The 26,897-nt window shown below is 41.6% G+C and overlaps 1 protein-coding gene and 1 non-coding gene across 2 annotated transcripts; both read left to right on the top strand.

The window, feature by feature from the left end:
* Window positions 1-377: 377 nt before the first annotated feature.
* On the top strand, window positions 378-16,910 carry GPATCH1 (G-patch domain containing 1). Its single transcript, XM_036390490.2, has 21 exons — window positions 378-634; window positions 676-857; window positions 2,457-2,591; window positions 2,874-2,959; window positions 3,330-3,490; window positions 3,839-3,936; window positions 4,074-4,132; window positions 4,508-4,753; window positions 5,509-5,656; window positions 6,378-6,457; window positions 7,462-7,666; window positions 8,919-9,206; window positions 10,926-11,107; window positions 11,455-11,582; window positions 11,850-11,983; window positions 12,312-12,481; window positions 13,197-13,410; window positions 14,112-14,222; window positions 14,675-14,799; window positions 15,311-15,456; window positions 16,604-16,910. Exons 1-21 carry the CDS (start codon window positions 378-380, stop codon window positions 16,623-16,625), a joined length of 3,177 nt encoding a protein of 1,058 aa, XP_036246383.2. The 3' UTR covers window positions 16,626-16,910.
* Window positions 16,911-25,330: 8,420 nt separating this feature from the next.
* On the top strand, window positions 25,331-25,404 carry TRNAT-AGU (transfer RNA threonine (anticodon AGU)). The gene has a single exon. It is a non-coding gene; the product is annotated as a tRNA-Thr (tRNA).
* Window positions 25,405-26,897: the final 1,493 nt, after the last annotated feature.

Below are 26,897 nucleotides of genomic sequence, written 5' to 3'. Positions count from 1 at the left end.
AGGCTCCCAAAAGCCTTCGGGGATGAAGCTCTGTGAGGGAAGGTTTGAACGCCCAGACTTCTGCCCCGATTTCTGTGCAAATTCTTCTTGAACAGTGCGTAAGACAACGTGGTTAGGCAAATTTTGCCAGGTATTTGCTTAAGTGTACAATGAAATCCACAACTCCGTTGATTTTGATTCAGGGTGGAGTCCGCTTTACACCTTGATTTAGATGAAATCTCTTTGTCAGAGTCGTTGCTGCCCTTTTCCTAGCCCTGAGTCCGAGGGAGGCTGCACTCGATGATTCGAGGCAGTTACCGCATGGCTGCTGACCACCGGCAGTTTGACATTATGTGCCGTGGGTAATTTCTAAAGACAACAGTCAGCGTTTCGGACCGATGATGTGGAGCCGCACACGGCAGCTCCGCTGGGGCTGGGGCTTTTCCAGCCAAACACGGCTGGGCTGGAGGGACCCGTGCGCCCGGACCGGCTGCGGCCGCCGCCTGCCCTCCCTCAGAGCGGGCAGCGAGAGGGGCCCCAGCACCGCGCCGTGCCCGGCGGGCAACCCCAACGCCGCCGTGAGGCCGAGAGGCGCTGAGGGGCTCCGGGCGATGCCGCCGCTCCCGTCCCGCCGGCGGGGTCCCGGGGGGGCAGGGTGCCGGTGCCGGTGCCGCTCCCGTCCCGCCGGCGGGGCAGGGCGCCGCTCCCTCGCAGAGCCGTCCCGGTGCCGGGGGATGCCGGGCGCTGCGCGGCTCCGCCTCCTTTCGTGACGCCGCCGGGTCCCGCGCGGCCACCGTCGTGCAAGATGGCGGAGAGCAGCGACAGCGAGGAGGAGGACTTGGTGAGCTATGGCAGCGCGCTGCAGCCCCTGCAGGAGGGTAAGGGACCCCCGGGAGGTTCGTCTGCTCCTCCTCCCTCCCTCCCTCCCTCTGTCAATGCGTTGTGCGAGCGCTGCAGAGCGGCCCGGCGTGAGGCGCTGGGGCATCCCGAAGGGCCTGCCCGCTCCGGTCCGGTTCTGCTCGGTTCGCGGCTGAACGCCGCCCAGCCCTTTCTGCGAGGGGCTGCGGTGTGTGGGCCCAGCACAGACCTGCTTCCTTCCCACAGCTCCTGCTGCGGGGGCCTTGCTCGGCAGCCGAGCTGTCCTGCGGGAGGATGGCCCAGCACAGGCCGAGCGGAGCGGGGAAAGAAAGGCCTCGGCAGCACTGCGGCTGTGGCTGTGGCTGTGGCTGTGGTACTCCGCGGCTTGTGCCGGCTGCTCCGGGTGCCAGTGTTTGCTTCTGTCCGCCCCATCCCCCCAAAAACCCCAGTACAGTTCAAATAAAACACTTCAAATGTACGCAGTTATGCTAATCTGATCGTCTGATGCTTATATGGTTGAAATGGACAGGGCCAGGACTAATGTACAGTTGTGACTCCCAAGTCTGTGCCATTTTATTCAAGAAATATTGTTAAAAAGAGGTAAATGTTTGTGTCAAAGTCTATGGTTTTTTGTGTTTGGTTTCAGTTTATACACTTTTGATATGTAATGTCTCAAGCAATTACTGAAGTGAAGAAATCCTGCCAGAGATCTTGCATACTTTAAAAAGTTTCCTTTCACAAGAAAAAATGCAATGTTCTCAGAAGTCTGTACAATTAAGAATTTTGATGTGAACACTTCATGCTTTTCATTTATTGTGGGAACCCAGCACATCCCTCTGGCTGTCCAGGATGGCCAGGACCCCTGCCAGGGGCTCAGAGACCCTGGCACAGAGCCCAGAACACCTGTGGGTTTGATTATGACCCATGGAGCAAATTACCAACCTTAGATGAAGATCAGCAAGCCACAACAGTTTAGGTAGAATGATAGTGAAGTTATCACGGGGTGGAAAAGTAGATTTTGGGGTTTTTAGAATGGGGGTTCAGGAGGCAAGATGGAGGAATCTGGGTGTGTCCAGCCTTTCTCCTTCTTCTTCTTGGCCTCCATCTTCTGCTGTGCTGGTGGCACTCACAGATTGGTTTAGAGTAGAAGCTCAGTGTCTAACACAGGTGATGGGTATTGGGAAGGAATTGTAAACATTGTACAGGTAGTTTTTAGTATAAAGACATAACCCTGCCCTGGGGGCAGGCAGAGTGCCTGGAACTGTCCTGCTGGATGGGCCTGGCAGGGCAGGAGAAAGAATTTTATAGATAAGGAACAATAAACAACCTTGAGACCAAGAAATGAAGAGCCCTGACTGCTTCTTCAAGCACTGGGCTGGGAAAAGAGACTTTGAACAATCTCGGGGTCACAGTGACCCAAAAGATCCCAAGAATTTATCAATGGTGTTCATGAATAGTTACAATGGAGTGGAAATAAATGAAATGTGGTGATTTCCATGTCAGGGTGGCCAGTGTTTGATCCTGTTCTTACTTGCAAGGAAGAAACAGCTTCTGGAGGAAGTGGGAAATTGTTCCTTCATGTAAAGTTGTGTCTTACATTCTGATCTGTTTGATTGTAGGTGAACGAATTAAAAAGCCAGTTCCTCTCCAAGAGCAGACTGTTAAAGATGCAAAGGGACGATACCAGCGTTTCCATGGTGCATTCACCGGGGGCTTTTCTGCTGGATACTTTAACACTGTTGGAACAAAGGAAGGTCAGATATTTTGCTGTCTTCTGGGAATGGTTATATTGAGAATCATATTGTCATGTTAGTAAAAACAAATTAACTGTCACCAAGCATTTTTGTTCCTGCTGTTCCTTATATTGTGAATGTTTGAAATAATATTGCTGAAGTTATTTCTCCCTGAATTTTTGGACTGTAATTTTACAAATATTTCTTTGATGTGTACTTAAGATGTAAGGTTGAAATGCTTGAATTGTTTTTGAATACTTTGTTGCCTTAAGTACCTTACTTAAATATTTGCCTTCTTTAAAGGATGGACACCATCAGCTTTTGTATCATCACGGCAGAAGAGAGCAGACAGAACTGTTCTTGGACCAGAAGACTTCATGGATGAAGAGGTAAATTTAGAAAGGAATTTAAAACCTCTGCAAATAGTTGCCATGACAGCAAAAATTGAAGTAATTACTTCTTGTATACAGTGCTATCCTACTAGCTTATACAGACTATTTCATGGGTTCATTTAAGAAGCTCCTGTGATGTCAGTATTAAAAAATAAAACCTGAACTCAACCTTTTCACCTTATCAGAAAATGCAAATGCTTTTGAAACTGTTTTAAGATATTTCCACTAAAGTTATTGCAAAGAAAACTGCATAAGTGGTTTGAGAAAATTAGCAGATAGGAAGGTCATATGCCATTTTCATTACTATTATAGTAAGCAAGAACTTAAAGGATGCTTAATCTAAATGTTCTCATTTTTGTATTTCCAGGATCTTAGTGAATTTGGGATAGCACCAAAAGATATTACAACTACAGATGATTTTGCATCTAAAGCTAAAGACAGAATAAAGGAGAAAGCTAGACAGATTGCAGGAGTAGTTGCTCCCATTCCAGGAACCACTGCATTTGATGATTTAATTGGACCATCTAAGTAAGTAAATTTACCTGAAACTTTGCCAAACCATTCATTTCACTTAGAAGTGTTGTTAGAACAGTAATGTTTGGCCACTGCAATTGTGAGACTGGAAGATCCTGCAGTGGTACATTCCCTAAGGGCCTCCACCTGGATTTTTGTTTTGAATGAGCAGACTTGCACCAAGTAAACATTTATAAACTGACAGGTAGTGTGTATGCAAGTAGTAACACTTTCAGATTTGATTTTAAAGTGGGATAAAAACCAGAAGTTCAAGTATTCTATATGTACATTATTTATCAACAGATAATAAAGGTGTGGCTTGAAGTAATTTTGGCTTTTGTTTCATTTTTTTTTTCTTTTTAGAATAACAGTTGGGGTTGAACTATTACGAAAAATGGGCTGGAAAGAAGGACAAGGAATTGGCCCACGAGTCAAAAGAAAGCCACGCAGACAGAAACCTGGTAAGTGCAGGGAACTTCCTTAGCTAATTCACTTCCTTGTTAGTAGAAAGTTGGCATTCATAGACTGATTAAAAGTTGATTTTAAACCCTCTTTTTATTTTTATTAATGTAATATGATGTTATGCTGTCTCTTACAGATCCTACAGTGAAGATTTATGGTTGTGCATTACCACCTGGACTGTCTGAGGGTTCTGAGGTATTGAACAGGGAAAGTGGTCTGTTGGCTTTTGGAAGAATATGTGACAACAGATTGAAGAACAAAACAACTTCTTTAATGTCCTCAAACAGTATTTTAAAATGCATTTTCAAATCTTCTTAAAAGTGTTTATAAATACTTTCTATGCTTAATGTGAAGAAAGGTGTTAATATCTAAATTTCTTCTTTTGCTACGTAAGAAGCTTAATGTGAAGAAAAGTGTTAATATCTAAATTTCTTCTTTTGCTATGTTTAGTTCATACACAATTCAGGAAATGAAAACCTTGCCCAGGCTCATGTTAAGTGAATGTTGTAAAAGCTCAACATACAGAACTTTTAGTCATATTTGCTCTCATAAACTTTTAATTTGTACAAGGATGAAGAGGATGAATACCAGCCAGAGAATGTGACCTTTGCACCGAAGGATGTAATGCCTGTAGACTTGACTCCAAAAGAGAATGTCCATGGACTTGGCTATAAGGGTTTGGACCCCTCTCAAGCCTTGTTTGGTGCATCTGGAAGAGAACACCTGAATCTTTTCACAGGTGGTTCTGAAGAAACAAGCAATTTACTTGGTGATTTGAGACACAGTAAAGGAAGAAAACTGGGTATTACAGGTCAGGTAAGGACATTTTTTAATGAATTTTATCATTAGTGTAGTAAAATCCACATAAATTTTGGTTTAAGTTAAAAGCTCCTAGTCATTGTAATATTGTAAGAAATGTTAAGTGTGATTTGAGAATAGGATTTTTTAAAAACTTATTTTGAAGATGTGGAAAAATCCTTAAAACTCTCAAATGCCTTCACTTACTGAAACTGTAAAAGACAACTATAAAAACTCCCTGACTGAGTAGCTGGATGGAAAAATGTTCTGTGTTACTTTGATGTTTTGAGTTTATGGTTTTTGTCTATTGTACTTTCAGTAATGCTGTATCTGTCAGCTAGAGAGATTTTGTGTTGCTCCAGGGTATTTGTAGTTCTTATCTACAAGTATTGTCAGTTTATATTTTCTGGGAATTCTTTAATTTCCCTGTTAACTGACATTTTTTTCCTTTTGAGAACTTAACCTGCTCCTAGTCAGATTATATGTGTTATTTTGGTGGAACTAGTCTGCTGTCCTTGTCTTGTACTACCAAACTTGGTGTTTCTCCCTGCCAAGGGACTGGAATGTGTTTGCTTTTGTTACTTTTGTGCTCACTGAGGTGTGTGGGGGTTTTTTCCACCTCAGTTTCTGTGGTGTAACTACATTTTTCCCAGTGTATCTATATTTTTACTGTAGACTTTATATAGATGAATAGATATCCATGTAGATGTGTTCTGACATGTGACTTAAAAGTTTTTCCACTTTGGAGTTCTCATTTTAAATATGTATTTTAGGCTTTTGGTGTAGGAGCTCTAGAGGAAGAAGATGATGATATTTATGCAACTGACACACTGTCCAAATATGATACAGTTCTAAAGGATGAGGAGCCTGGGGATGGCTTGTATGGCTGGACAGCACCAAAACAGTATAAATCCAAAAAAAGTAAGAACTGTGGTTCTCTTTAAAGAGTCAATGTAATATGGGGGAGAAAAATAAGAAATGTAGTCTGTATTTGCCATATATTGTAATTTTCAGCCTTAATCTCTGAAAATTCAGCTAGTCCTACCTCTATATTGAAGTGTTCAATTACAGAAATGATTTCCAAAGTCTTCCAGTAATCCCAGTGTAGATGAAACCCTCAAAGCATATTTTCAAAAGGACAATATGTGCTGCTTTGTGAGATACAGTGCTCACTTTCACTGAAGAAAACAAGTGATTGTGAATCCCAGTTACAAAATACGGCCCAGCACTTAAAAAGAGACCTTTTGTTTTAGATGAGCTTCTGTATTTTCAGGTAATTGTAGTGAATTGTATCTTGGTGCCTCTTTATTTTTACTGCACTGTGTAAATGCATGAAATGCTGTTGTAATTTTGGAGCAGCTGTTCATGTTGGTTGTACACACTAATGGCACTGCTGGTGTTGGCTGTGCACAGTGTGGGTACTGCTGCTTCACTGTAAGCCATGTTCAGCCTTCAGCAGTCACTCTGAGAGTTGTAGAATATTAATCCAGAATCAGAACCCTTAATTTTAAATGAAAGGTGGTGAAGACAAACTACAATTATGACTCATAATAGACAGTGACATATGGAAAATATTGAGAAAAAAAAAATTGCCTAACCATGCATGTTTTAAATATTGACCAACTCTGTGATAATTTTGTAGGGCCTGAAAGAGATTTTAAATATATAGGCAAAGTCCTGGCTGGTTTTTCCTTGGCATCAAAACCATCAGCTCCAGTCAAGGTAAGCAGATAGTGATATTTTATGTATTAAGAATAAAATCCTTCATCATGTGAACTGTGTGGACTCTACTGCTTCTTGGTGTTTTTCTGTTCTCAGAAATAAATGTTTTGGTCAGCAGTAAAAATTGCTGAAGGAACAAAATGATAGCACTGGAGGCTATTCAATAGAAACCTAAAATTTATCAGACTCCTGAAGGTATTTAAACTTTGCCTGGGTACTGGCTTTGAACAAATGCCTTCCACACTATTCACTGCTACTTTCCATAAAGCTGGAGGAATGGTTTAATTTAACTTCAAAAAATATTTTAAAAAATTACATATTTTGGTTCTAGGTCTTTCATATGTAACATTCAGTTTTCTGTAAAAAGCAGGCCTCATGTTTTTTCACTTTGCTATTTTGGTGACAATTTAACTGCTTAGTCCTATCTTCAGGTCTACATAATTCATGCCCTATATATTTGCATAAATTAGAATGACAAACAATTGTATGACAGGGTCCTCTTTCTGAGGAAGAATATTTGTGTGGTATATAAAATCCCATCCTATAGGAAGCACAGAGATAACCCCTTGAGTAACAGCTTGAATGAAGAACATGGGGAAAAGCACTTTGAAAGACATTCAAATGTGGTAAGCATGGAAGTACTCAGTAATCCAATTGATTAAATCATTTGACTTCAGTTTAAAAAAACAGTAAGCAATATTAAAGGGCATTTTCTCAAATAAAAGCAGTGCATCCTAAGACTCTTGTTAATTTCTCTGTCACTTAATGTGCACATTTTCATATTTTTCCATAGCTGTCAATATATTTGTTCCCAGAGTTTGTTTTACAGTGCCACTTACTGGTCTGTAGGAATTGGTAGCTTGTATCATCTGTTTCTACTGCTAAGATGTAAACTGAGGAATTCTTGGGTTTTTGTTTATCTGGAACACCTGTAAGTGTTGCACACAAAGTTCTCTCTCTCTCTCTCTCAGTGGGTTTTTGTTTTGTTGCCCCTTTTCCCCCAGATTTACCCAGCACCCAGCCTGCCCCGGAATTACAGACCCGTGCATCACTTCCGCCCGGTGCTGCCAGCTGGGAATGTAAGCTGCCACCTACAGAAGGCACTGGAGGAGTCAGCTGGGAAACTGGAGAGGGACCCAGCCCACCACAGCAGGCATGCCTTGAATGCAGCTCAGAGGAGGGAACAGCTGGGGGAGGCTGAGCTGAAAGGTAGGAACATAAACATACCTGACCATGTCTTTGCTTGTGTTTCGAGCCTCTTTGTATGTTTAGGTACAGAGCAGTAAGAATTTGGTCTGGCTTTGAGTGCTTATTTTTTAACAAAAATATTTCCAATCTAGTTACCATTTCTGTCGGGTCCGGCTGTCTGTCTCTGCCCCGACACGGGTAGGGTGGTTCTTGGGCGGCACGCGTTTCAAAGGACGAGTCTGGACTCTTCAGCTTTTCGGTCTTCAGATGGTTTATTGTTTCTTATCTACAAAATTTTCTGTCTGCCCAACAGAGGTCTGACCTGCAAGGCAGCCAAGGGCACTCTGACCATCCACGGGGCGGTCATGTCTTTTTATACTAAAATCTACGTACATGATATTTACCTTTATTTTCCAATACTTTTCACCCATGTTGGCAAGTGCACCTTCACCATAAACCAGTCCCCAAGTGCCAACATCACCACAGGAGATGGAGGACAAGAAGAAGAAAGAAGAAGGACGAGACACGCCCTGATCCCTCCATCTTGTCTCCATAACCCCCCTGTACCAAAAACCTTAAAGTTTATATTTCACCCTCTAAACGTGTCCCTTTTACACCCTTCACTCTAAAGTGATTCTCATGTCCTCAAACTGCTGTCACTTCTGTGGATGGATCAAAATCAAGCCACCAGACACTCTTGGCAACATTCCAGGATTTCCGAGACCCCCAAGGGTTCTCCTGGCATCTCTGGACATCGGGAACGATGTGCTGAGTTCCCACACATTTCATTGTTCAGTTTCATCTCAGCAGTTGAATTGTTGACATAACTGTCTGTGTATTAATTGACTCAAATATTTTAAAGGCAAAAAGTATGTGCTGGATTGTGGTTTTTTGACAGAGTTGTGGCCTTTTGTGAATATAGTAGGCTGTGATAATTTTTTCTGTAAAATGTTTTACTGAAATACATTTAGATATACTAAGAAGATAATTTGTAACTGTGGCTCACATTTGTGAGTCACAAAAAAGTTTACAATAGTAAACTTTATCAAGTTATATGTAAATAGCATAAAAGATGTAATAGTGGCCAAATTTTTATTTGCCATGTATGACATATATTTGCCATTTATACCATTTTATTGTTAATTTCTGCTTAAGAGCATTTAATCTGAATTTATACACATGTGGTAGGGATTTTTCTTCTACTAAAGGGGAAGAAATAGTTCTAGTATTTTTTCATTTCTCTTTATCTTTCACTGCTTTTTTTCTGCTTTAGGTCCAGCTCCTTCTGTTTTGGAATATCTATCTGAGAAAGATAGAGAAAGACTTAAACAAGTGAAACAAGCATCTGAACAACAAATGAAAGCAAAACCAGTCCCTCAGGAGTCACCAAGTAACAGATTCCAGGTGGCCTCCCCAGAAGATGCTGCTCACAAATGGCAGATGCTGCTGGGAGGGCAGTTAGCAAATGCTGGTTCTAGTGACTTCAAACCATTTGCAAAAAATCCAGAAAAACAAAAAAGATATGAAAATTTTGTGAAAAGTCTTAAACAAGGAGAAAGAGGTAAAATATTTCTTGATTTATTTTTTCCTTCCCCTCCCCCCCCTTTTTTTTCCCAATGCATTTTATATTGACTCTGAGTTCTCTTCCTGAATTTCACAGCATTTCTCCTTTTACTTCTTTTCAGGACCAATGCTTACAGAAATTTTTACTGATACTTAGTCATGTTGAGTTCAAGAGAACAGCTCACTTACTCAGTTGTCAGCAAGTCTTGATTTTAGGCATTACATTTCATACTTCTGTGATGTAGCAGAAGTTCAGTTCTACTTCATTTCCTGGATTTCCCTTGTTTCATTTGCCAAGGTACACTTCAGCTTTGGTCAGGGGAAAAAGCCTTTTAATTGAGTTTGTTTCTCTTTGAGGAGTCAAACTGACAGATCCTATAAAGGCAGGAAGAGGATTGGGTAACAGCAGAATCAGAAGAAACCCCATTCCCTCTGCACCAGGGGAAGATAAGAACCTTAAAGTGAATGAAGTATTTCACACTTGTCAAAGCTTCTCTTGTATGTCCTGCAGATGCTCAGACTTCTGCTGTCATTCATGTTCTTCTCAGAAAGATTTAGGACTGTAAAAACACAGCATCCATGCAGAGCTCTTACTCCAAACCAAAAAACATCCAACCTCCTTCATCATCTCTTTTCATGCTGTTTCAGTCTCCTTCCATTTTGTTTAGGTTTTTGATATTAAATGACACTGTGGTTTATATTAGATTAAACTAGGTACTCACAAGGTCTTGTGGTGAGGTCTTCAGTTCTGTGGTTTTTCTGTAAGGCATGAAAAGCTGAAGTTGATCCAGGGAGTTCATCATCAGCCCATGACTTTAAATTGCCTTGAAATGAACTTTCAAAAAAAGAAGGGTTGGGTTTTTTCCAAATTTTGAAGTACACAGGGGCTACTGGGGAATAAGAAAATGGACTCCAGGGAAATTTGACAGAGGAAAGCATGTGGTTTGTTGTTTTAGTTGTGATTTGGGATTTTTTGGGGTTTTTGTCTCTTTTTAAGTCCTTTTCATTATATAAAATAAATATTTTCTGGTCAGTAGCCTCTTCTGGTTACTGCATTGGGACAGGCTACTTGAGCTTTGAATCCATAGTTCCTCTATTCAGGACTGGGATTTTCCCTGGGTAAAGTAGAATATTCCCAATTATGACTGTGAGTGCCTGCCTAGTCATTATGATGGAAATGGATAAATAACTGGAATGCTTAAAGGTCTGTTTTACTCTAAGTGTATTTGCTTGGCTGGTGTTATTTCCTCTTCCTCCTGGGAGACAAACTGGACCTGTTGCTGTAAACCTGTGTGCAAACTCTGTATTTATCAGTGGGCACTTCACAGATCATACAGCAAGTTACCAAAGCATAGCCAGGCTTAAATTATTCTGTTCTATGTTTTACTTACTTGATAAAGCTTTGGGTTATACTTTTTGTTTTAATCACCTGTTAAATCCATTAAGTATTTTGAACATTCTTTAGAGGGCAATGAGTAAGGAATCAGTTTTACAAGTAAAATTACTTAAAATATCAATTTAGCATTGGGCAAATGCTCTCATTCTTGCTGTCTTGAAAAACGACCTCCATTTATCAGGGATTAACACAGTTGGGGTTAGTACTACCCTTATGATAAATATTCATTAAATACTTGCAAGAATGTTATTTTTTGTTTGAAAAGTGTTGAGCCAGAACAAGCTGCCATCTCTGCTAAGCATTTCTCTCCTCATCCCACAGGAGAAAGACTGGAGCGTTTTTTTGACCAGAATATGACGGAGTGGGAGCGGGGCAGAGAACAGGAGGAGTTCTACCGTGCAGCAATGTTCTACAGATCCTCAAATTCCACACTCTCATCCAGGTTCACCAGGGCCAAATATGAAGATGATGTTGACAAAGTTGAAGTTCCTCGAGACCAAGAGGTATTTGCTGTCTTTTAACACATTGGAGCTGCAGGTGTTGCCTTAGCCCTTTTTCTTTTAAACTCTCATGAAGATATGCCACTGTTCTGGTGCCCTTCTGTTTAGCAGCTTTTGAAAACACTTGGTGCATACAGAGTAATCTTTGTTAAACAGCATTTAAATATTGATGGATTTGTCCTGTTCATAAATCTTACAACAGTTCAGTAAGATTTTTGTGAGTGTAATTTCTGCAATTAATTCCAGAACTTAAAGAGTATAAGTTCTGCACATTGAAATTGAATATAAAATACATTTTACATCTCTCTTTAAAAAGTTATTTGTCAGCTATAAATGTTTGACTTTTTCAGAATGATATTGATGATAAGGAAACAGCTGTGAAGATGAAGATGTTTGGCAAACTCACAAGAGACAACTTTGAATGGCATCCTGATAAGCTGCTGTGTAAAAGATTTAATGTTCGTGATCCCTATCCTGAGTAAGATAATTGATACTTATATTTTTAAAACTTTTTATAATTTCTGAGTTTTTAATTTGCTTGTGGAAAATCTGGGTTGATGTTTTCTTGTGTCATAAGGTAATACAGAACTGCCCAAAGTTTTTATTTGTGTCATCAAATATGGTGACCTCTGATAAAATAGCATGCATTTGAAGGACTACTGTAGGAGTTCAGGTTGTTGTAGCTAATTTGAAAGCTTTTCTGTGTTTAATGCAATAATCAGCAAACAATTTTATTTCCCTCTAGTTCTTCTGTAGTGGGTTTGCCAAAAGTGAAACGAGACAAGTATTCTGTTTTTAATTTCTTAACTGTGCCTGAGCCCACCACATCTGTAACTCAAGCAACAAATGAAAAGATCCAAGAGAGTAACAGTCTCAACAGTAAGTTTGTTGTTACTTTATTAATTTAGCTATACATGAGATAATAGTACAGAAAAGGCATCTTTTTCATTGAGAACCTAGCCACATGATGTTTTTTGCATTAAAAAACCCAAACAAAGGAATTGAAATAAAAATTCAGTGACATAAAAACTGAAGTTAGTGATATAAAGCTAATTTCTTCTACCTAAAAGACATTTATAGGTCAAGTATTCATTAGAAAGATGTTAAAAATGTCAAACTGAAGAAGCAGAGTAATTTAAAATCAAGTAGGCCATGAAATGCAGAACAATTTGGCATGCAGGTGATTTGAATATTTTGGATATTTTAGAACCAAAGAAATCTTCAAGGTGGGATGTGTCAGATAAAGAGAAGGAGAAGAAAGATTCCATCAGTGAATTCATTAGTCTTGCTAGATCAAAAGCTGATGCTCAGCAGCAGCCTCCAGTGCCAGCCAAAGAAGAATGTGGAACTGGGACAGCTGAAACTCCTCCCTCTGTGGTGAGTTGACAACAGGGTTTGAACTTAAAGGGAATAGCTGTAGACCTTGGAAACCCAGAAATAAGATGGGCTAATATATTAATTGTTTGTATATGTTAATATTGTTTATATATGTTAATATAAACTGTTAACATATGAACACAGATCACTTTGCACAAGAACCAGTTCAGGATGAGCAGAGACATGAGATGGCACTTTGAAGAACTTTGAGGTTATAACTCTGGGATTCAAGATGTTTGCACCTCACTTCTGATTATTCTTGAAGTAGGCCTTCAGAGAAGAAAAAATGTAGCCCACCAGTTGGGGAACTAAATTCAGTAACTTTACCACCACTCTGCTCACAGGCATAGAATGTATTTATTTCTCCTTTCCATAGAACAGAGTGCATATTTTGGAGAGAAAGATATTTTCCTTTTGCTTAAATGTAGTATTATATAATTGAAATTTGAATGGATGAATTCGAATTTCTAATATCTGGGGATCTATTTTCACAAACTGCTACTACTCTTTGCACTACTCTTTAGAGGACACTGGCAGAGTTCCTCAGAGTTTCAGAGCTTTACTATTTGGGACTAAGATTGTTTATTTCACAGCTATTGTGCCATCCAAATGTTTTGTAAATACCTGTCAGCATGCTTCAAGTGATTCCTTATCAGAGAGAGATTGTTAGTTGCTTTAGAGCCTAAATACAGTTTGTTGTGATGCTGTTGAGCAGGTGGCTGAGGAAGATAAGGATCAGGAGGAAGAAAGCAGACGACCACCCATGGACTTATTTAAGGCCATCTTTGTGAGCTCCTCAGATGAAAAATCATCTTCCTCTGAAGAAGAAGAAGAGAGTGATGAAGAACAGCAACCAACTACTTCAGAAAGACAGTCAGAAACCACCGAGCAAGTTGATGTAGCAGACAGTTCTTCCTCTAATTTACAAGGTAGTACTTGCTGGAAGTTCATTTATATGCAACATAAAATAAATACCTTGTAAAAGTTCCATTTTTGAATCACACATTCTTGGACTGTTAGGACAATGCTAACCAGTGCAGAGATTGGCAGAGCTGGTTGTGTGGAAAATGCAAACAATACAGCACTGAATAGGGCCTTGCATGTTACAGTGTCCTTAGCACTGCCATGCACCTTTTGTGTGGAGTTTACAAGCAAACTGCTGTATGGAATGTGCCTGCTACACAGTGAGGGGGAGCAAAACATCTGGTGTAAGAACATACTTCAAATGAAAAGACTTTGTTCACTTACTGTCCCAGTTGGTTCTATTAACATTTAACTTGTAGTGTTTATTAACCTTATACAGCTCATGGAGTTTTTAATTCGTTCTGAGTAATGGAAAAATAGTACTGTTACAAAAGGGAAGCAAACAAACACCCTAATAGCAATTGAATTAATAATTTATAGTTTAAAAGGTAAATTTTGATTTAAAAGAAAAAACCTACAGTATGTTGACACATTTCAGAGTGTCAGCTACCCAGTTGGCCAAAGCAGCCCATAGAGATAGAGGATGCTGATCAGTTTGCTTCTTTAAGGTTTTTGGAAACCTTCCTTGAGCTTTCTTCAACGCTTCTTGGAAAAAGTATTTTCTTATTTTCCTTTCAAATATAACAAGTTTTGTTTTTTTTCACAGAGAGTGTGACTGCTGCAACTGATTCTGGCATTCCTTCATTGCCTACTTCAAAGCAGGAGCTGGATGCAGCAGAGGAATTTGGACCAAAGCTGCCACCAGCTTTTTCTTCTGGTAGGTTCTGTAAGCATCTAGAGTGTAAATATTGAAATTATATATAAAATACACGATATCTCTCTTTAAAACAAGCATTTGTGAATAGGCATCTATCTCTTAAATGTGTGTTATGTAAACAGGCATCACCAAATGTTTTGTTGCCATGCTATGACCCACAACAGGAACCTCTTTGCCTGTGTACCAGGTTTGTTTTAAGTCTCTAAAGGTAATGATAAAAAAATAGGGGACAGCCTTGCAATTTCATTTTTAACAGATTGCAAAGGCATTTAATTACAGTAGGGGTGTTGCAGGTGGGGGTTTTAGACATGTGATTTCCTGTTTAAAGTAAGGGGTTTTGTTTGTTTAACTATCATATTAGGTAATATATCATATTACAGAATGTAATAACCAAATTACCCTATTTTGGTCAGGGTTTTTTTTATTCTTTATACATTTGCTTTGTATTTTAGGAACTACTTGGCAACAACAAACAGAGGTGCCAGCAACTTTTCCTGGGCCTAGCAGGAAAGAAAAGCATAGGAAAATCAGAGAGAGGCACAAGACTAAGAAAGAACGCAAACGCAAAAAGGAAAAGGTAATAAATTTAAATACTGATTTCTGATCTATTGATGCTTTGATCTGCCCTTCAAAATGTTTTGTTATTTATGCTTGGTTGTAGAAAAAATAAATACTGGGACTAGAATTTAAGCAACAGAATTTTGTTGATGTTTTGAAACCAGAAAATTACCCCACTATGATGCTGCTTTTGCCATATGCACACAGGTGACTACAGGTACAACACTGTGGGTGGTTTCACGTGCTGTGTGGAAGATGTCAGACACATTCTGGGAATTCCATTCATGGATTAAATAACTGTAATGAAACATCTGCTTTAGGGAGAGATGAGTGCTTGGATGAAATGAATTTTGGTTTATAATTTTTTTTCTTTAAGCTTAGTCTGAGTAGTGGAAAAGAATCATTGATAGATGTTCTGTTTCAGTTAAGCTTTGAGTCCATACTGAAATTAACTTTTTTCTTTTCTTGACATTCAGAAAAATCCAAGTCTTTCACAAGGAGATAAAGGATTGTTTCTGTTCTTTTTACAGAAAAAGAAGCATAAGAAGCAGAAAAACAAAGGAAAACATAAGAATAAAAAATTAGAAAAAGACAGCAGCTCAGACACTACAGATAGCAGTGACAGCCTTAGTGATATGGATACCACAGGCTTGTCACCTAAAGAACTTCTTAGAAGGTAAGCAGAAAGGTTACTTAAATAATTGCAAATTTAACAGTGAATAACTAAATCATCAATTTATGAGTTGTCATTCTAGTGAACCTATTTGCAGCAAATGTTAATAAGCCGGTTATGAAGATAAAATACTGCTCACTTTTGTGAGACATTTTAATCTAGAGGGTAATTAATTTTAGGATAGAAGCCTCTTAAGGTAAAGACAACTAAACACACAGGCCTAGCACAGCTACTGGATATAATAATTAAAGATAACTGATATTTTTGGAAGGTATTTTGAATTGGAATTAAAAATTGAACTAGTCCAGGTGGAAATACATATTTTCATTTATCTACTTCTCTTGACTTGGGAACATTGGAAGAAACCTTGTCTGCTAAGGTTCCATTCAGATAGATCTGTTGTGTGGCAGCAATGCTTCAGTTACAAATTTTGGCAAGTTAGCTAGTGTGTGCTTCATCAAGAGAGAGTGAAACAAGCAGAACAGTGCTTGAGTCGTGTACATGTCTTCTCAATTTAGACTGTGCTATTACATTTTTATAAACTAGAGACTTGAAGATAGTGCTAACATAAATGTGAAAATCATAAAAGCACATTTCACAATATTTTGCACACACTTGAAGTAGAACAGCCTACCAGTCTGTAGTGCAGCTCACAGTCAGCTTCAGCCATGTCCCAGGTGGGACAGTCCCTGCAGTGGCCTCTGTTCAGCGTCCCTGGCTCGCTGAGAGGTCTCGAGGTGTTTGTTGAATTCCAACCACACCCATCTGCTCCATGGCAGTGACTGGGGTCAGGCTCTGGGGTGGAATGGGCAGGACACCTGCAGTGCAATGGACACTTGGTTCCTTTGGAACTGAGTGTCACTTATGTATTGGTGCTTTTCTATCAAAAAACAAACTGCTGTTGGGCTTTCTGAAGAGCTGAAATATGTTTTTATGCATTTTGCACAAAATAAATTCCTTTGTACAAGCAGTTGTTCTGGAATCTTCATATTTGCATGTCTCTTATCACTGAGAAAATATTTTTATCTGTTAAAACTCAGATCTCTCTCTCTGCAGCTAAGGTTTAAGAAACTGCTCAAGTGATGAAATGTTCCTAATGTGGTGTGTGACTGTTGAGTGTGACCTTTTTCCATTTTTCCCTTTTTTTCAGATTAAAACAACTCCAGTATTGAAGAGCTCTCTTGTGTTCTTCAGTGTTGTGTGACTTGATCTCGATTTTGATCTCCTCTGTGATGGCAGATCAGTGGTGTATAATGTGAAGCACTAGAGATACAGTATTCATATTGAATTTCTTTGAAAGTAAATGTGCATATGTTTATGATGTTCCATGAGTTCAAAATGTATGGATTATAGAACATTGAAAAGAGCCCTTTCTGGGCATAATCATCTGACATACTGCAGGCTCTGTTTTATTTAATAAAACAAAGCATTTTAATAAACTTTATTATTACAAATAAGTTTTGTATAGTGATAATTTGTTATGCCTAGGACCTCTAAAATGCTTGAGAGTAAATTTCAGTCTGAGTTAAGTTAGGAAGTTAAAACTAAAGCAATGTAAAATTTTTATTGGGTGCAAGTATTTTTATTGAATCTAATGTAGAGTTTCACATTGCAGTTTTTGAGTATCCAGCTGTTATTTTTGCCTCTTCAAATTGTGTAACATTTACTCCAGCAGCTCTAAATCATTAACTTTTGACAGAATGACAGAATATGCTGAGTTGGAAGGGACCTATCAGGATCATCAAGCCTGACCCTGCACAGTTCATTTCACATAGATTATCACAGCTAATGAGCTAAAAGATTATGTGTGATTATAAACTGCCTCATTTTATGTAGTTACAAAGAAAACTCTTAATGCTACTTTTTCTCTGCAGTTGACATAATAGAAATAGTTTAGAATAATGTAGAATAAATTAAATATGAGCCATGAAATAATAGTGAGGTGGTGGGGAGCAGCTGTGGGGCAGCCTGGAGCCCTGGCAGGAGCTGTGGGTTCAGGGCTCTGCTGGCAGCCCAGGGATGGAAAGCTCTCTGACACTTTGTATGGGGTTAATGCTTGTGGCAGCTGGTGTTTGGTGGTTCTGTTCACACAAACACACACTTGACAGCCATGAGCAAACTCCCAAATGAGTGAAGAAAAAACTTTTCAGTATATTTGTAAGTCTTGGCCTGAACATGTGGCCTAAGAGCTCGATGTGCTCATTTTGATGGGCCAGAATCAAGGAAACAAGTGTTTGAAAGTCTTGAGAGACTTCATGAGATTTCAAGATTTTGTTTTTTGAGAGGAAGAAGAGTTTGAAAACAAATATCCATAAAAACAAAACCACAGTCCCCGCCCATCAGCATTTTTTCCTCTCAACCAGATGCAGTAAATCTGCTCTGAGGTGGTATCCAGGGTGTGAACTTTGCTGTCAAGTGGAACTCAGGATCCTTTCTCCTGTGGTTCCTGCTTTCACACTCCCCCTCGTGGAATAAACTCAGCTTCTGTGAACCCCTGAGTGCTGTGCAAGGGACTCAGTCTGTGCAGAGCACACTGCAGCACTGAGATCTGCATACATCAAACAGCCATGACTCAGTCTAAGAATGGCTAATGAGCAGTAGTGCATTAATGTCCAATTAATTCAGATGAAATAATTTAATGAAGTATCTACAATGTTGATTTCCTGCTGAGCAGTGCCAGGTTTCTACCATAACCAGAAGCTTTTCCAGGCATACTGAAAAGGCCCAAGAAGCACAAAAAGCCCAGACAAGGTTCAGCTTAGCAGCATTGTGTTGGCCAAGAGCTGTGGATGGCTAGCTCCAAGAAACCAGGAAAGGGAGAAGGCAAAAGTCACATCTTTAACTGATGAGTAAATAAACTGTAAGCAGATATTGTAGATTGAAGATATAAAAATAAGTGTCTCAGTGTGTTAGTAATGATGTGTACAGTTGAACAACTGTCAGATTGACAGTTCCAAACTTTCCTGCTTTGTCAGAACTCAGAACTGGAACTTTTATTTTTCTATCTTCAGCAAAATGCTATTCAGCTCTCTTATGTATAAGTAAACTGAAATCAAGACCACAAAATAAGAAAATAATACATTAATTTTTTAAAAGTATGATAGATCCTTGAATCTTCTTTTTGCTGAAAAGAGTATAATGTGCCACTTGTCTGAAGTGTCTAACTTCTGTTTAAGAATTTTTCTCTCTCTAATTTTTCTCTAATTTTTATTTTTAAGGAAGTTTTCTTTAACACTTGTTGAGCAATACTTCTTTTTCAGAATCTATCTAAAAGTATTTCCCTGAGTAGTGGGAACTTCCTGACAGCAATGTATATGCAAGATTATGTAAAATATAGTTAAAAAAGCCTGATTTCCTCCCCTAGAGCAACAGCTGAAGCAAACAGAATTCAGGAGAGTATGGTGGATTTGGATCATGGGGGACTAGGCCAGCCCTGACAATTTTCACTCTGGCATTCTCTTTTTTTCCCTTTGAAAGAGTAGATACCAAATGATTGGCTGTACTGAGAAAGCATTTGAAGTTCTTGACAACAAACAGTATCTCTGGGAACTGACAGTGCACATATCTTTGGGAAAACAAAGATTAATAGTGCATGCAGCACACAAAGACTGGGTAAGTCTGGAAGGGCAGTTTTGACTGCAAGACTCTTTTGATTCAATAGAACAAGAACACACAGCAGCTTTGATCTTTTTTTTCTTTGATCTTAGAGACATTCCTAATCATTTTGGTGTCAGTACATTGACACACACTGAGAAAATAAGTGAAAAAGTGAAAAATAAATTTACTTTCAAGTTTTGTCTGTTATCAAGGGCTGCCAAGTTAGCAGGATAGCTCCTTCCAGTGAAAGCCCTTGTGAGGGAGCAGCTCTGGATCTTGGTGTCAAAAAGGGCAGTTACAGTCAGAGATACAAGATTTTATTCTCATATTGAAGACAAATGAAAGAACACATCATGAAGGGAGTTTATGTTGCCTACTTTCTGACTGATTCTAAAATGTCTTTGTACTTACACAAACAAAAATCTGATTGCAGAAATTAGGTTAATCATGGAAATGGAAGATGGTTTACCTAGGTGAAGGTATGACTGATCCTGTGATACTCTGAAATGGGAGTCACTCTGCATGTCAGCAGTCCTCATGGCTTTTTGTGGTGGATGCTCACAGTCAGGAGGGCACCATAATCCATCTGCAAACTTTGATTCGTATTTTTATTTGTTTTACTAAAGAACTTCATAGAAACAGAATTGTTTGGGTTGCAAGGAGCCTTAAAGATCATCCAGTTCCAACATCTGCCATGGGCAGGGAACCTTCCACTATCCCAGGCTGCTCCAAATCCTGTCCAGCCTGGCCTTGGACACTTTCAGGGATGCAGCACCCACAGCTTCTCTGGGCCCCCTCACCACACTCAGAGCAGAGAAGCTCCTCCTAATACCAACCTAAACCTACTCTCTTTTAGCCTGAAGCCATTTTCCCTTCTCCTTGTCAATAGTCTCCATCTTTCTTGCAAGCTCCCTTCAGCTACTGGAAAGGCACAATTGGGTCACCCCAAAGCTTCTCTTCTCCAGGCTTTGGGTCACCCCAAAATTTCTCTTCTCCAGGCTTTGGGTCACCCCAAAGCTTCTCTTCTCCAGGATTTGGGTCACCCCAAAGCTTCTCTTCTCCAGGCTTTGGGTCACCCCAAAGCTTCTCTTCTCCAGGCTTTGGGTCACCCCAAAGTTTCTCTTCTCCAGGCTGAACAATCCCAGTTATCTCAGTCTTTCCACAAAACAGAGCTGCCCCAGCCCTCTGATCATCCTGGTGGCCTCCTGTGGCCCTGATCCAGCGGCTTCCTGCCTTTCCTGTGCTGAGGAGCCCAGAGCTGGAGGCAGTGCTGCAGCTGGGATCTCACCAGAGCAGAGGAGAGGGCCAGGAGCACCTTCCTTGACCTGCTGTCCATGCTTCTTTTGATGCTGTACTTCAAAGCTTTCTTTATGGGTTAGGACTGATTATGTTTTGAGTGTCCCACAGACACAACAGGAAGATTGTGAAAAAGAAAATAAACCCTTTTCCTGAAATCATTTCAATTAATCACTTGTGGGTAACAGGGTGAGTAGATAGAAGGTGATGGAGAAGAACCACGGCCTCAGGTTTCCCCACTGGAGGCTAAATTTGGATATTTGAAAAAAGTTCTTCATGCAAAGACTTGTCAAGCATTGTAACAGGCTAGCCAGGGCAGTGCTGGTGTCACCATCCCCAGAGGGGTCTAAAGGGAGGGACTGTAAATGTGGCACTCAGGGATGAGGTTTAGTGGTGGACCTGGCAGCAGCTTGAACTTCATCACCTTAGAGGTCTTTTCCAGCCAAAATGATTCCATGATAAATGAGCCAGGAATTCATTATGGGCCATCATCTCAGCACTTCAGCAGTCTGTGCATTGCTGCTGTATCAAAACAAAATGATGTTTAAGTGGTGATGCCTTAAGTTTCAGCTTTTCTGTTTTTTCAGATCCTGCACTGCATTAGTGCATAACTCTGAGCTCCATGCAAGTGTCATTAAGCTCTCTTCACATTTGGTCAGACTAAACAATCCTTCCAGGACTGAGAACCAAGGTCACCAACACAGCCTCAGGCCTGAAAGGTATAAATATAAGTGAAGTGGGGGGAAGAAACAGGGGAATGTGACTTCATTACCTGAAACTATAATTGGACAATAAACCTCTGAGATGCAAATAGACCAAACTTCTCTCTGTGTGAGAAGCTCATGACCATGGCCCATTTTGGGTGTGGTCTCCAAGGCTTTTGCACTGCCCAAGGTGTATCTGCTGAAGGTGGAAGGAATGAGGGACTTGTCTTGACAAACAAACCCTGGGTCTGCTGGTAAATAGAACTGGATACTGCCAGATAAACAATGGGAAGGATTCCTCTGATTGATAAATGGAATGAGAGATGGAATGAGGGAGATTTGTCTTTACCAACAATAATTTACATAATTATATATATATATATATATATATATAATTTACATAAATTCCATAAGGAAATCCACCAATTGACACAAGGAAAAGACAAAGGTGTACCTTTGTCAAGTACCCCAGCAAATGGGGAAAGAGGAAAATGTGGCCAGAAAATTTGGATAAAAAGGAGGCTGCATCCTCCTAAAATCTGAGAGATCCCAGGAGAATGCCCCATGGCCTCTCCCTTTATTTGAATAAAGTAAAAAGGACTCCTCTGTCTCCTTTTTGAACACAAACCTCTGGTGTTTGTGGATTAATTTTCCTGACAAAGGCCTTCAATAAATACGTACTTTATTCTTTGAACTCTAATAAGTACCTACTTTATTCTTTTAACTCTGTCTAGCCTCTGCTCTAGGTAGCCACCCCAAGGCATCAGTGGGATTTTCTATTATGAGACAGATTTCCAGTTATTTATAGATGAATGCTTCAGAACATGAAGGACAGCAAAGGGAACCCCATCAATTTTGAAAATGTAACAGTGACAAAGGCTGGCATCAGAGGTAAGGCAGAAGAGAGAAGAGTATCTGAGAATAAATCACAGAGCTTTGCATTTGAAGACAAGAGCTTGTATTTGTGACTGAGAATGAGGAATTGATGAAAAACCAGAGGGAAGGACATAAAACAGACGTTGAAGGGGAATTTGTGTGTTGGAGATTAGGATTTTTCCTTTCTTTTTCCTTCTCTCAGAGAATTTTGTCCCATTTGTCGCTAAGAAACGATAATGACCGGTTATTGTGAGACAAAAGAAGTGGCTACGGTGGGGTATGGATGCAGCTGCACTCCTGTAGCTCCGGGATTTTCCCTGGGAAGGGCAGGGACACCGCGAGGTTTTGCAGGGGCTGGCCTGGGCTCCTCTCCCCCTCGGGACTGGAGGGCACAGGAGCCGTGGAGCCGCTGCTGCAGCGGGGAATCTGCTGGGAGTCCAGCCCGTTCCTGCTTTCTCCTGCTGTGTTTTGCTCCTGAGAGCGACTTTTGAACGGGACTTTATCAACACCGAGCTGTCTGAAGGGACCTCAGCCCAGAGCACACACGGCAGTAACACACGTGGAAAATTCCATGGATACTCTCAGCTGCTTTGAAGGAGCACAGGAACTACCATGTGTGAAGCAGGTGATACTTATGATTCAATAGCAGGACAAGGCAGCGTCTGTAACTTGGATAAATAAAGAGAAAGAATCAGATTGCCCAGTTTGCCTGTGTGAGTGGAGGTGGTGGGGAGCTGTTTCTTACTGCCCTGGTTTCATTCCTGGATCAGAGACAACTCTTGGTCCCTCCACAACATGAAATAAGTGCTACTGCAAACCATTTGTTAGGAAAATTAATCCACAAACACCAGAGGTTTATGGCCAAAAAGGAGACAGAGGAGTCCTTTTTCTTTATTTGAATAAAGGGAGAGGCCATGGGGCATCTCTCAAATTTTTGGAGAACTCAGCATCCTTTTTATCCCAATTTCTAGCCACATTTCCCTTCTCTCTTTCCCTCTTGGCTGAGGTACTTGAGAAGTTCAGACTTCCTGACACACCTGATACCAAAGATTTCCCTCTAAGGTATAACCCTCCCTTTTAATTTTTAATTCTTACAGAATTTAGGGGTTTTCCTTCCCTATTGTTTCTTTCATCTTTCAATGTCCAATTTCATTTATCAGCAAACCTAAAGTTTATTTGTAAAAGCAAATATCTTTTTCCATTCATCAATCAGTGGAATCCTTCCCATTGTTTCTTTTATCTCCCAGTGCTGGTTTTATCTCCCAGCAGACCACAGCTATCTACCACAGCTTTTTTGGAAAGACAAATCTGCTATTCCTCTCACACTGCTGCTCTGGACAGCTCCTCTTCTCTTCACCCAGGGTCTCATGTGAATTTTTACACTGTGATGTAGGTGGCTGTTTTCTTTTGCACCTGCAGACCTAAATGCTGTAGTGAAGATGACTCCTGTACTGCTGCCACCAGATGAATCTGGGCTCACGCCCCGATGGTGCCAGCTGAGTTGGGCAACTCAAATAACTAAATAGCAGTTCTATGGGGAAAAGGTACCTGTGGCTTGGGGACATACAAATACAGACAGGTTTGTGAGTACTGAACCTGAAATCATGCTTTGCACACTGAACTCTCCTTTGGTTTTATTCACAGTTAAGCTAACAATTCTGAAGGCGCCTGTATTTTAATTTTTGAACAAGATACCTCCTTAATTTTCTAAATCAATAAAATTTTCCCCCATTTCTTTGTGTGTTGAAGATGAGGATTTTTACTTTTTTTAAAATATTCTTTCTTTTATCTTTCTTTCTTTTTTTTTTTAATCTCAGAGAATTTTCTCCCATTTGTTGCCTAAGAGATGGCGATGATGGTTCCTGGGAGACAGAAGATGTGGCTGGGAGGAGGAGGAGTGCAGCTGACTGCAGTGTCTTTCTTGGCTGAGCTCTTTCCTTTGGAAGTGCAGCTACACCTCGAGATTTAGGCTGGGATTCAGGGGCCGGGCTCAGCTCCTCGCTCTGTGATCAGAGTGCACAGGGGTGCTTTTGGTGCCAGTCCTGCTGCCCAGAGGATTCGCTGCCTCCGCGGAGTTTTCATCCTGCTCTGATTCTACTCACTTTATTTACTCTTACTGTCGCAAGAGCAGCTCTTGGATCGGAACCTTTTCCAACCCCGATCTCGCTGGGAAGGGGACCCCGACCCCAATCCCTTCACGGCGGCATCGTCTCCCGGTCTGCAGCAGCCCAGCCCTGCTGTTTGTCTGCCTCTGCTGCTTGGGGTTTTTGGCTCCATTTTAACGCGACACCCGGCAAGTTCTGGCACGGCTCCGGAGCCTTGGCCGCTGCCCGCGCTGTCCCTGCCGGGGCCGTGCCGCCGCCATTCCGCCCCTGACGCACCGCCCGCCCCTGCGGCCGGGCACGGGAAACCCCGTCCCTTCCTCCCTGCCGCAGCCACAGCGCCCCCTGCAGGCGCGGGGGAGCCACGGCCCGGCCGCAGCCACAGCGCCCCTGGCGGCGCTGCTGGAACTGCAGCCGGTGCGCGGCCCGGTTCGGAGCGCCGCGGGTTCGGCCCGGCCCGGGTTTTCGGTGTGAGAAACACCGGCCCTCGCCTGGGGAATTAAACAAGTCTAATGAAGGACAGTGGGAGACAAGGACCACAGAGCAAAGGTTATTACAGACGGGTGCATCTTGGCACTCGCTTCGGGGATACCCCTTAATACCTTTTCCCTTACAACAGCCTGTTGTATATTCATAATCCCTTATGCATAGTAAACTTTTCCCCAAAGTAGTTTACACGTTCCAAGAATTGTTTAGCCTGGCTCCTCCTTGGGTCTGCGTTTTTAGAGCATGCAGATTCCTTGGTTGTGGTTTTATTCCTTTTTTATCCCCTCCAGTTTTGGGCCTTGGTGCACCCTGGCCAAAGGGTGAGGGTGAGTGCTGATGGTTGGCAGATGTGTCCAGGTGTGCTCATCCTGTGTGCGTTGGGTGTTATCTCATCCCAGCAGGCATTTAACACAAACATACTCATATCAGCTATTTCATTAAGCTTAATTAACAACAAAAATAAAAGCGATATCTTTACAACAAAGTAACTTTAACACCACACCTATAAAATCCATTTTAATATTTGCTAAAAGCCAATATTATAATATGTATCTATAACACCACAAACCACGGCCAGCTGAGGCACTGCAGGATGAGGCAGGGCTGGAGCTCTGGAGGCAGTCTCGCCTATAAATGTCTGAAAATCCGACATTTGTGCATTTTCCTCCGCTCTCTGCGAGTGCTGTGCCACAGGCAGGGCGGGCGGGCGCGGTTCGCGGTCCCGCACGGGGCAGGGCCGGCGGGCAGAGCAGGCCCGGAGCAGGCCCGGCCCCGCTGCAGTGCTTTAATACCGCACTGAGAGGCCGCTCAACGCGTGGCGCCGTGGCTTAGTTGGTTAAAGCGCCTGTCTAGTAAACAGGAGATCCTGGGTTCGAATCCCAGCGGTGCCTGCGCCGGTGGCCCGGCTTTTTGTCCCCCGCGCTGTTTTACCGGCCGGGATCAGCCGGGGAGAGGGGGAAACTGCGCGGGACGTGCGAGTAACTACAACAAACAGCGCGGGGCGTGTGAGTAAATACAACAAAGTGTGCGGTGGGTGTGTGTAAATATAACAAACAGTGCGGTGGATGTGAGTAAATACAGCAAACTATGCAGTGGGTGTGAGTAACTACAACAAACACCCCAATGGGTGTGAGTAAATACAACAAACAGTGCGGTGTGTGTGTAAATACAACAATCAGCCCGTGGGTGTGCGTGTGTGTGTAAATATAACAAACATGTGGTGGGTGTGCAGTGGGTGTGTGTAAATACAACACCCCGGTGTGTGTGTAAATACAACACCCCGGTGTGTGTGTAAATACAACAGCCCGATGTGTGTGTGTAAATACAACAGCCCGGTGTGTGTGTAAATACAACACCCCAGTGTGTGTGTGCAAATACAACACCCCAGTGTGTGTGTAAATACAACAGCCCGGTGTGTGTGTGTGTGTACATACAGACACACAGGAACAGCTGCAGTTGCACATCCCGGCTGTCTCCTGTTGGCTTTATGGGGAAGTGTTTTCCAGGAGTGTTTATACACACAGAGTCGGGAAAATGCCTCTCACCATTTTTTCTTCTAATCGCCACATCCTCAGCAGCCCCTGGGGCAAACAAAGCCATGGTTGCCTGTTCTCCTGCCCTTCAGCAGCCGGAGCGCCGCTGACTCCGTGGTTGCTGCCGAGGGTTTTGGTGTCCATCAGCACTGAGTCCTGCCTGTCACCCCTTACCTGCTACTGTCACACTGAGTGAGGCTTTTCTAAGTGACACTTGCAATAAGCACTCTGTGCTACCACGCCATTAGTGACACAGCAGAGTGTTAAAAATAGGTTAGAAAGTGTTGTAAAATAGTTGATAATCGTTAAGCACGCACTGTTAGTTTGGTTGTTATATTGTAAAAGGGGTTAAAGGGCAGTTATAGAAATACGGTACTCAGGGTACCATAACACACCTCAGTAAAGTGCCCCACGAGCCAGCCTGGACAGAACTGTCATGGGCCAATCAAGCGCCTTAAGCCTTCCTGCAAATGAAGGATCCCAACAGAAACCAATCCAGAGGGACAAAAAACAGCTTAAAAAGGGGACATCTGACCCAGGGAAGCTGTGCCACTCCATCTGGGACACTGCAGCCCCAGCGCCGGCGCTGCTCCATCCCTGAGGGAACGCTGCTGCCTGGTCCGGGCCCCCTCACTTCAGGCCTTTCTTTTTGTTATGATAAATCTGAAATCACTTTAGTGCCGGGAGCCTGCTCCCGTTTTTATCAGAGGGACAAAGGGGTTTTCTAGGAATCTTGAAAAATTAAAAGCCAAAGCTTGCTCTGTTAGGCATGGAAATAAGGTTCAGCAAAAACATTCCAAATTTGTGTTACTCTAAAGAAAGGCAGAATCCATCCCTAAATCTAAAGGTAA

The sequence above is a fragment of the Molothrus ater genome, chromosome 12 (genome assembly GCF_012460135.2).
Source record: "Molothrus ater isolate BHLD 08-10-18 breed brown headed cowbird chromosome 12, BPBGC_Mater_1.1, whole genome shotgun sequence".
NCBI classification, from domain to species: domain Eukaryota; kingdom Metazoa; phylum Chordata; class Aves; order Passeriformes; family Icteridae; genus Molothrus; species Molothrus ater.
This window is presented reverse-complemented; position numbering and strand designations above follow the sequence as displayed.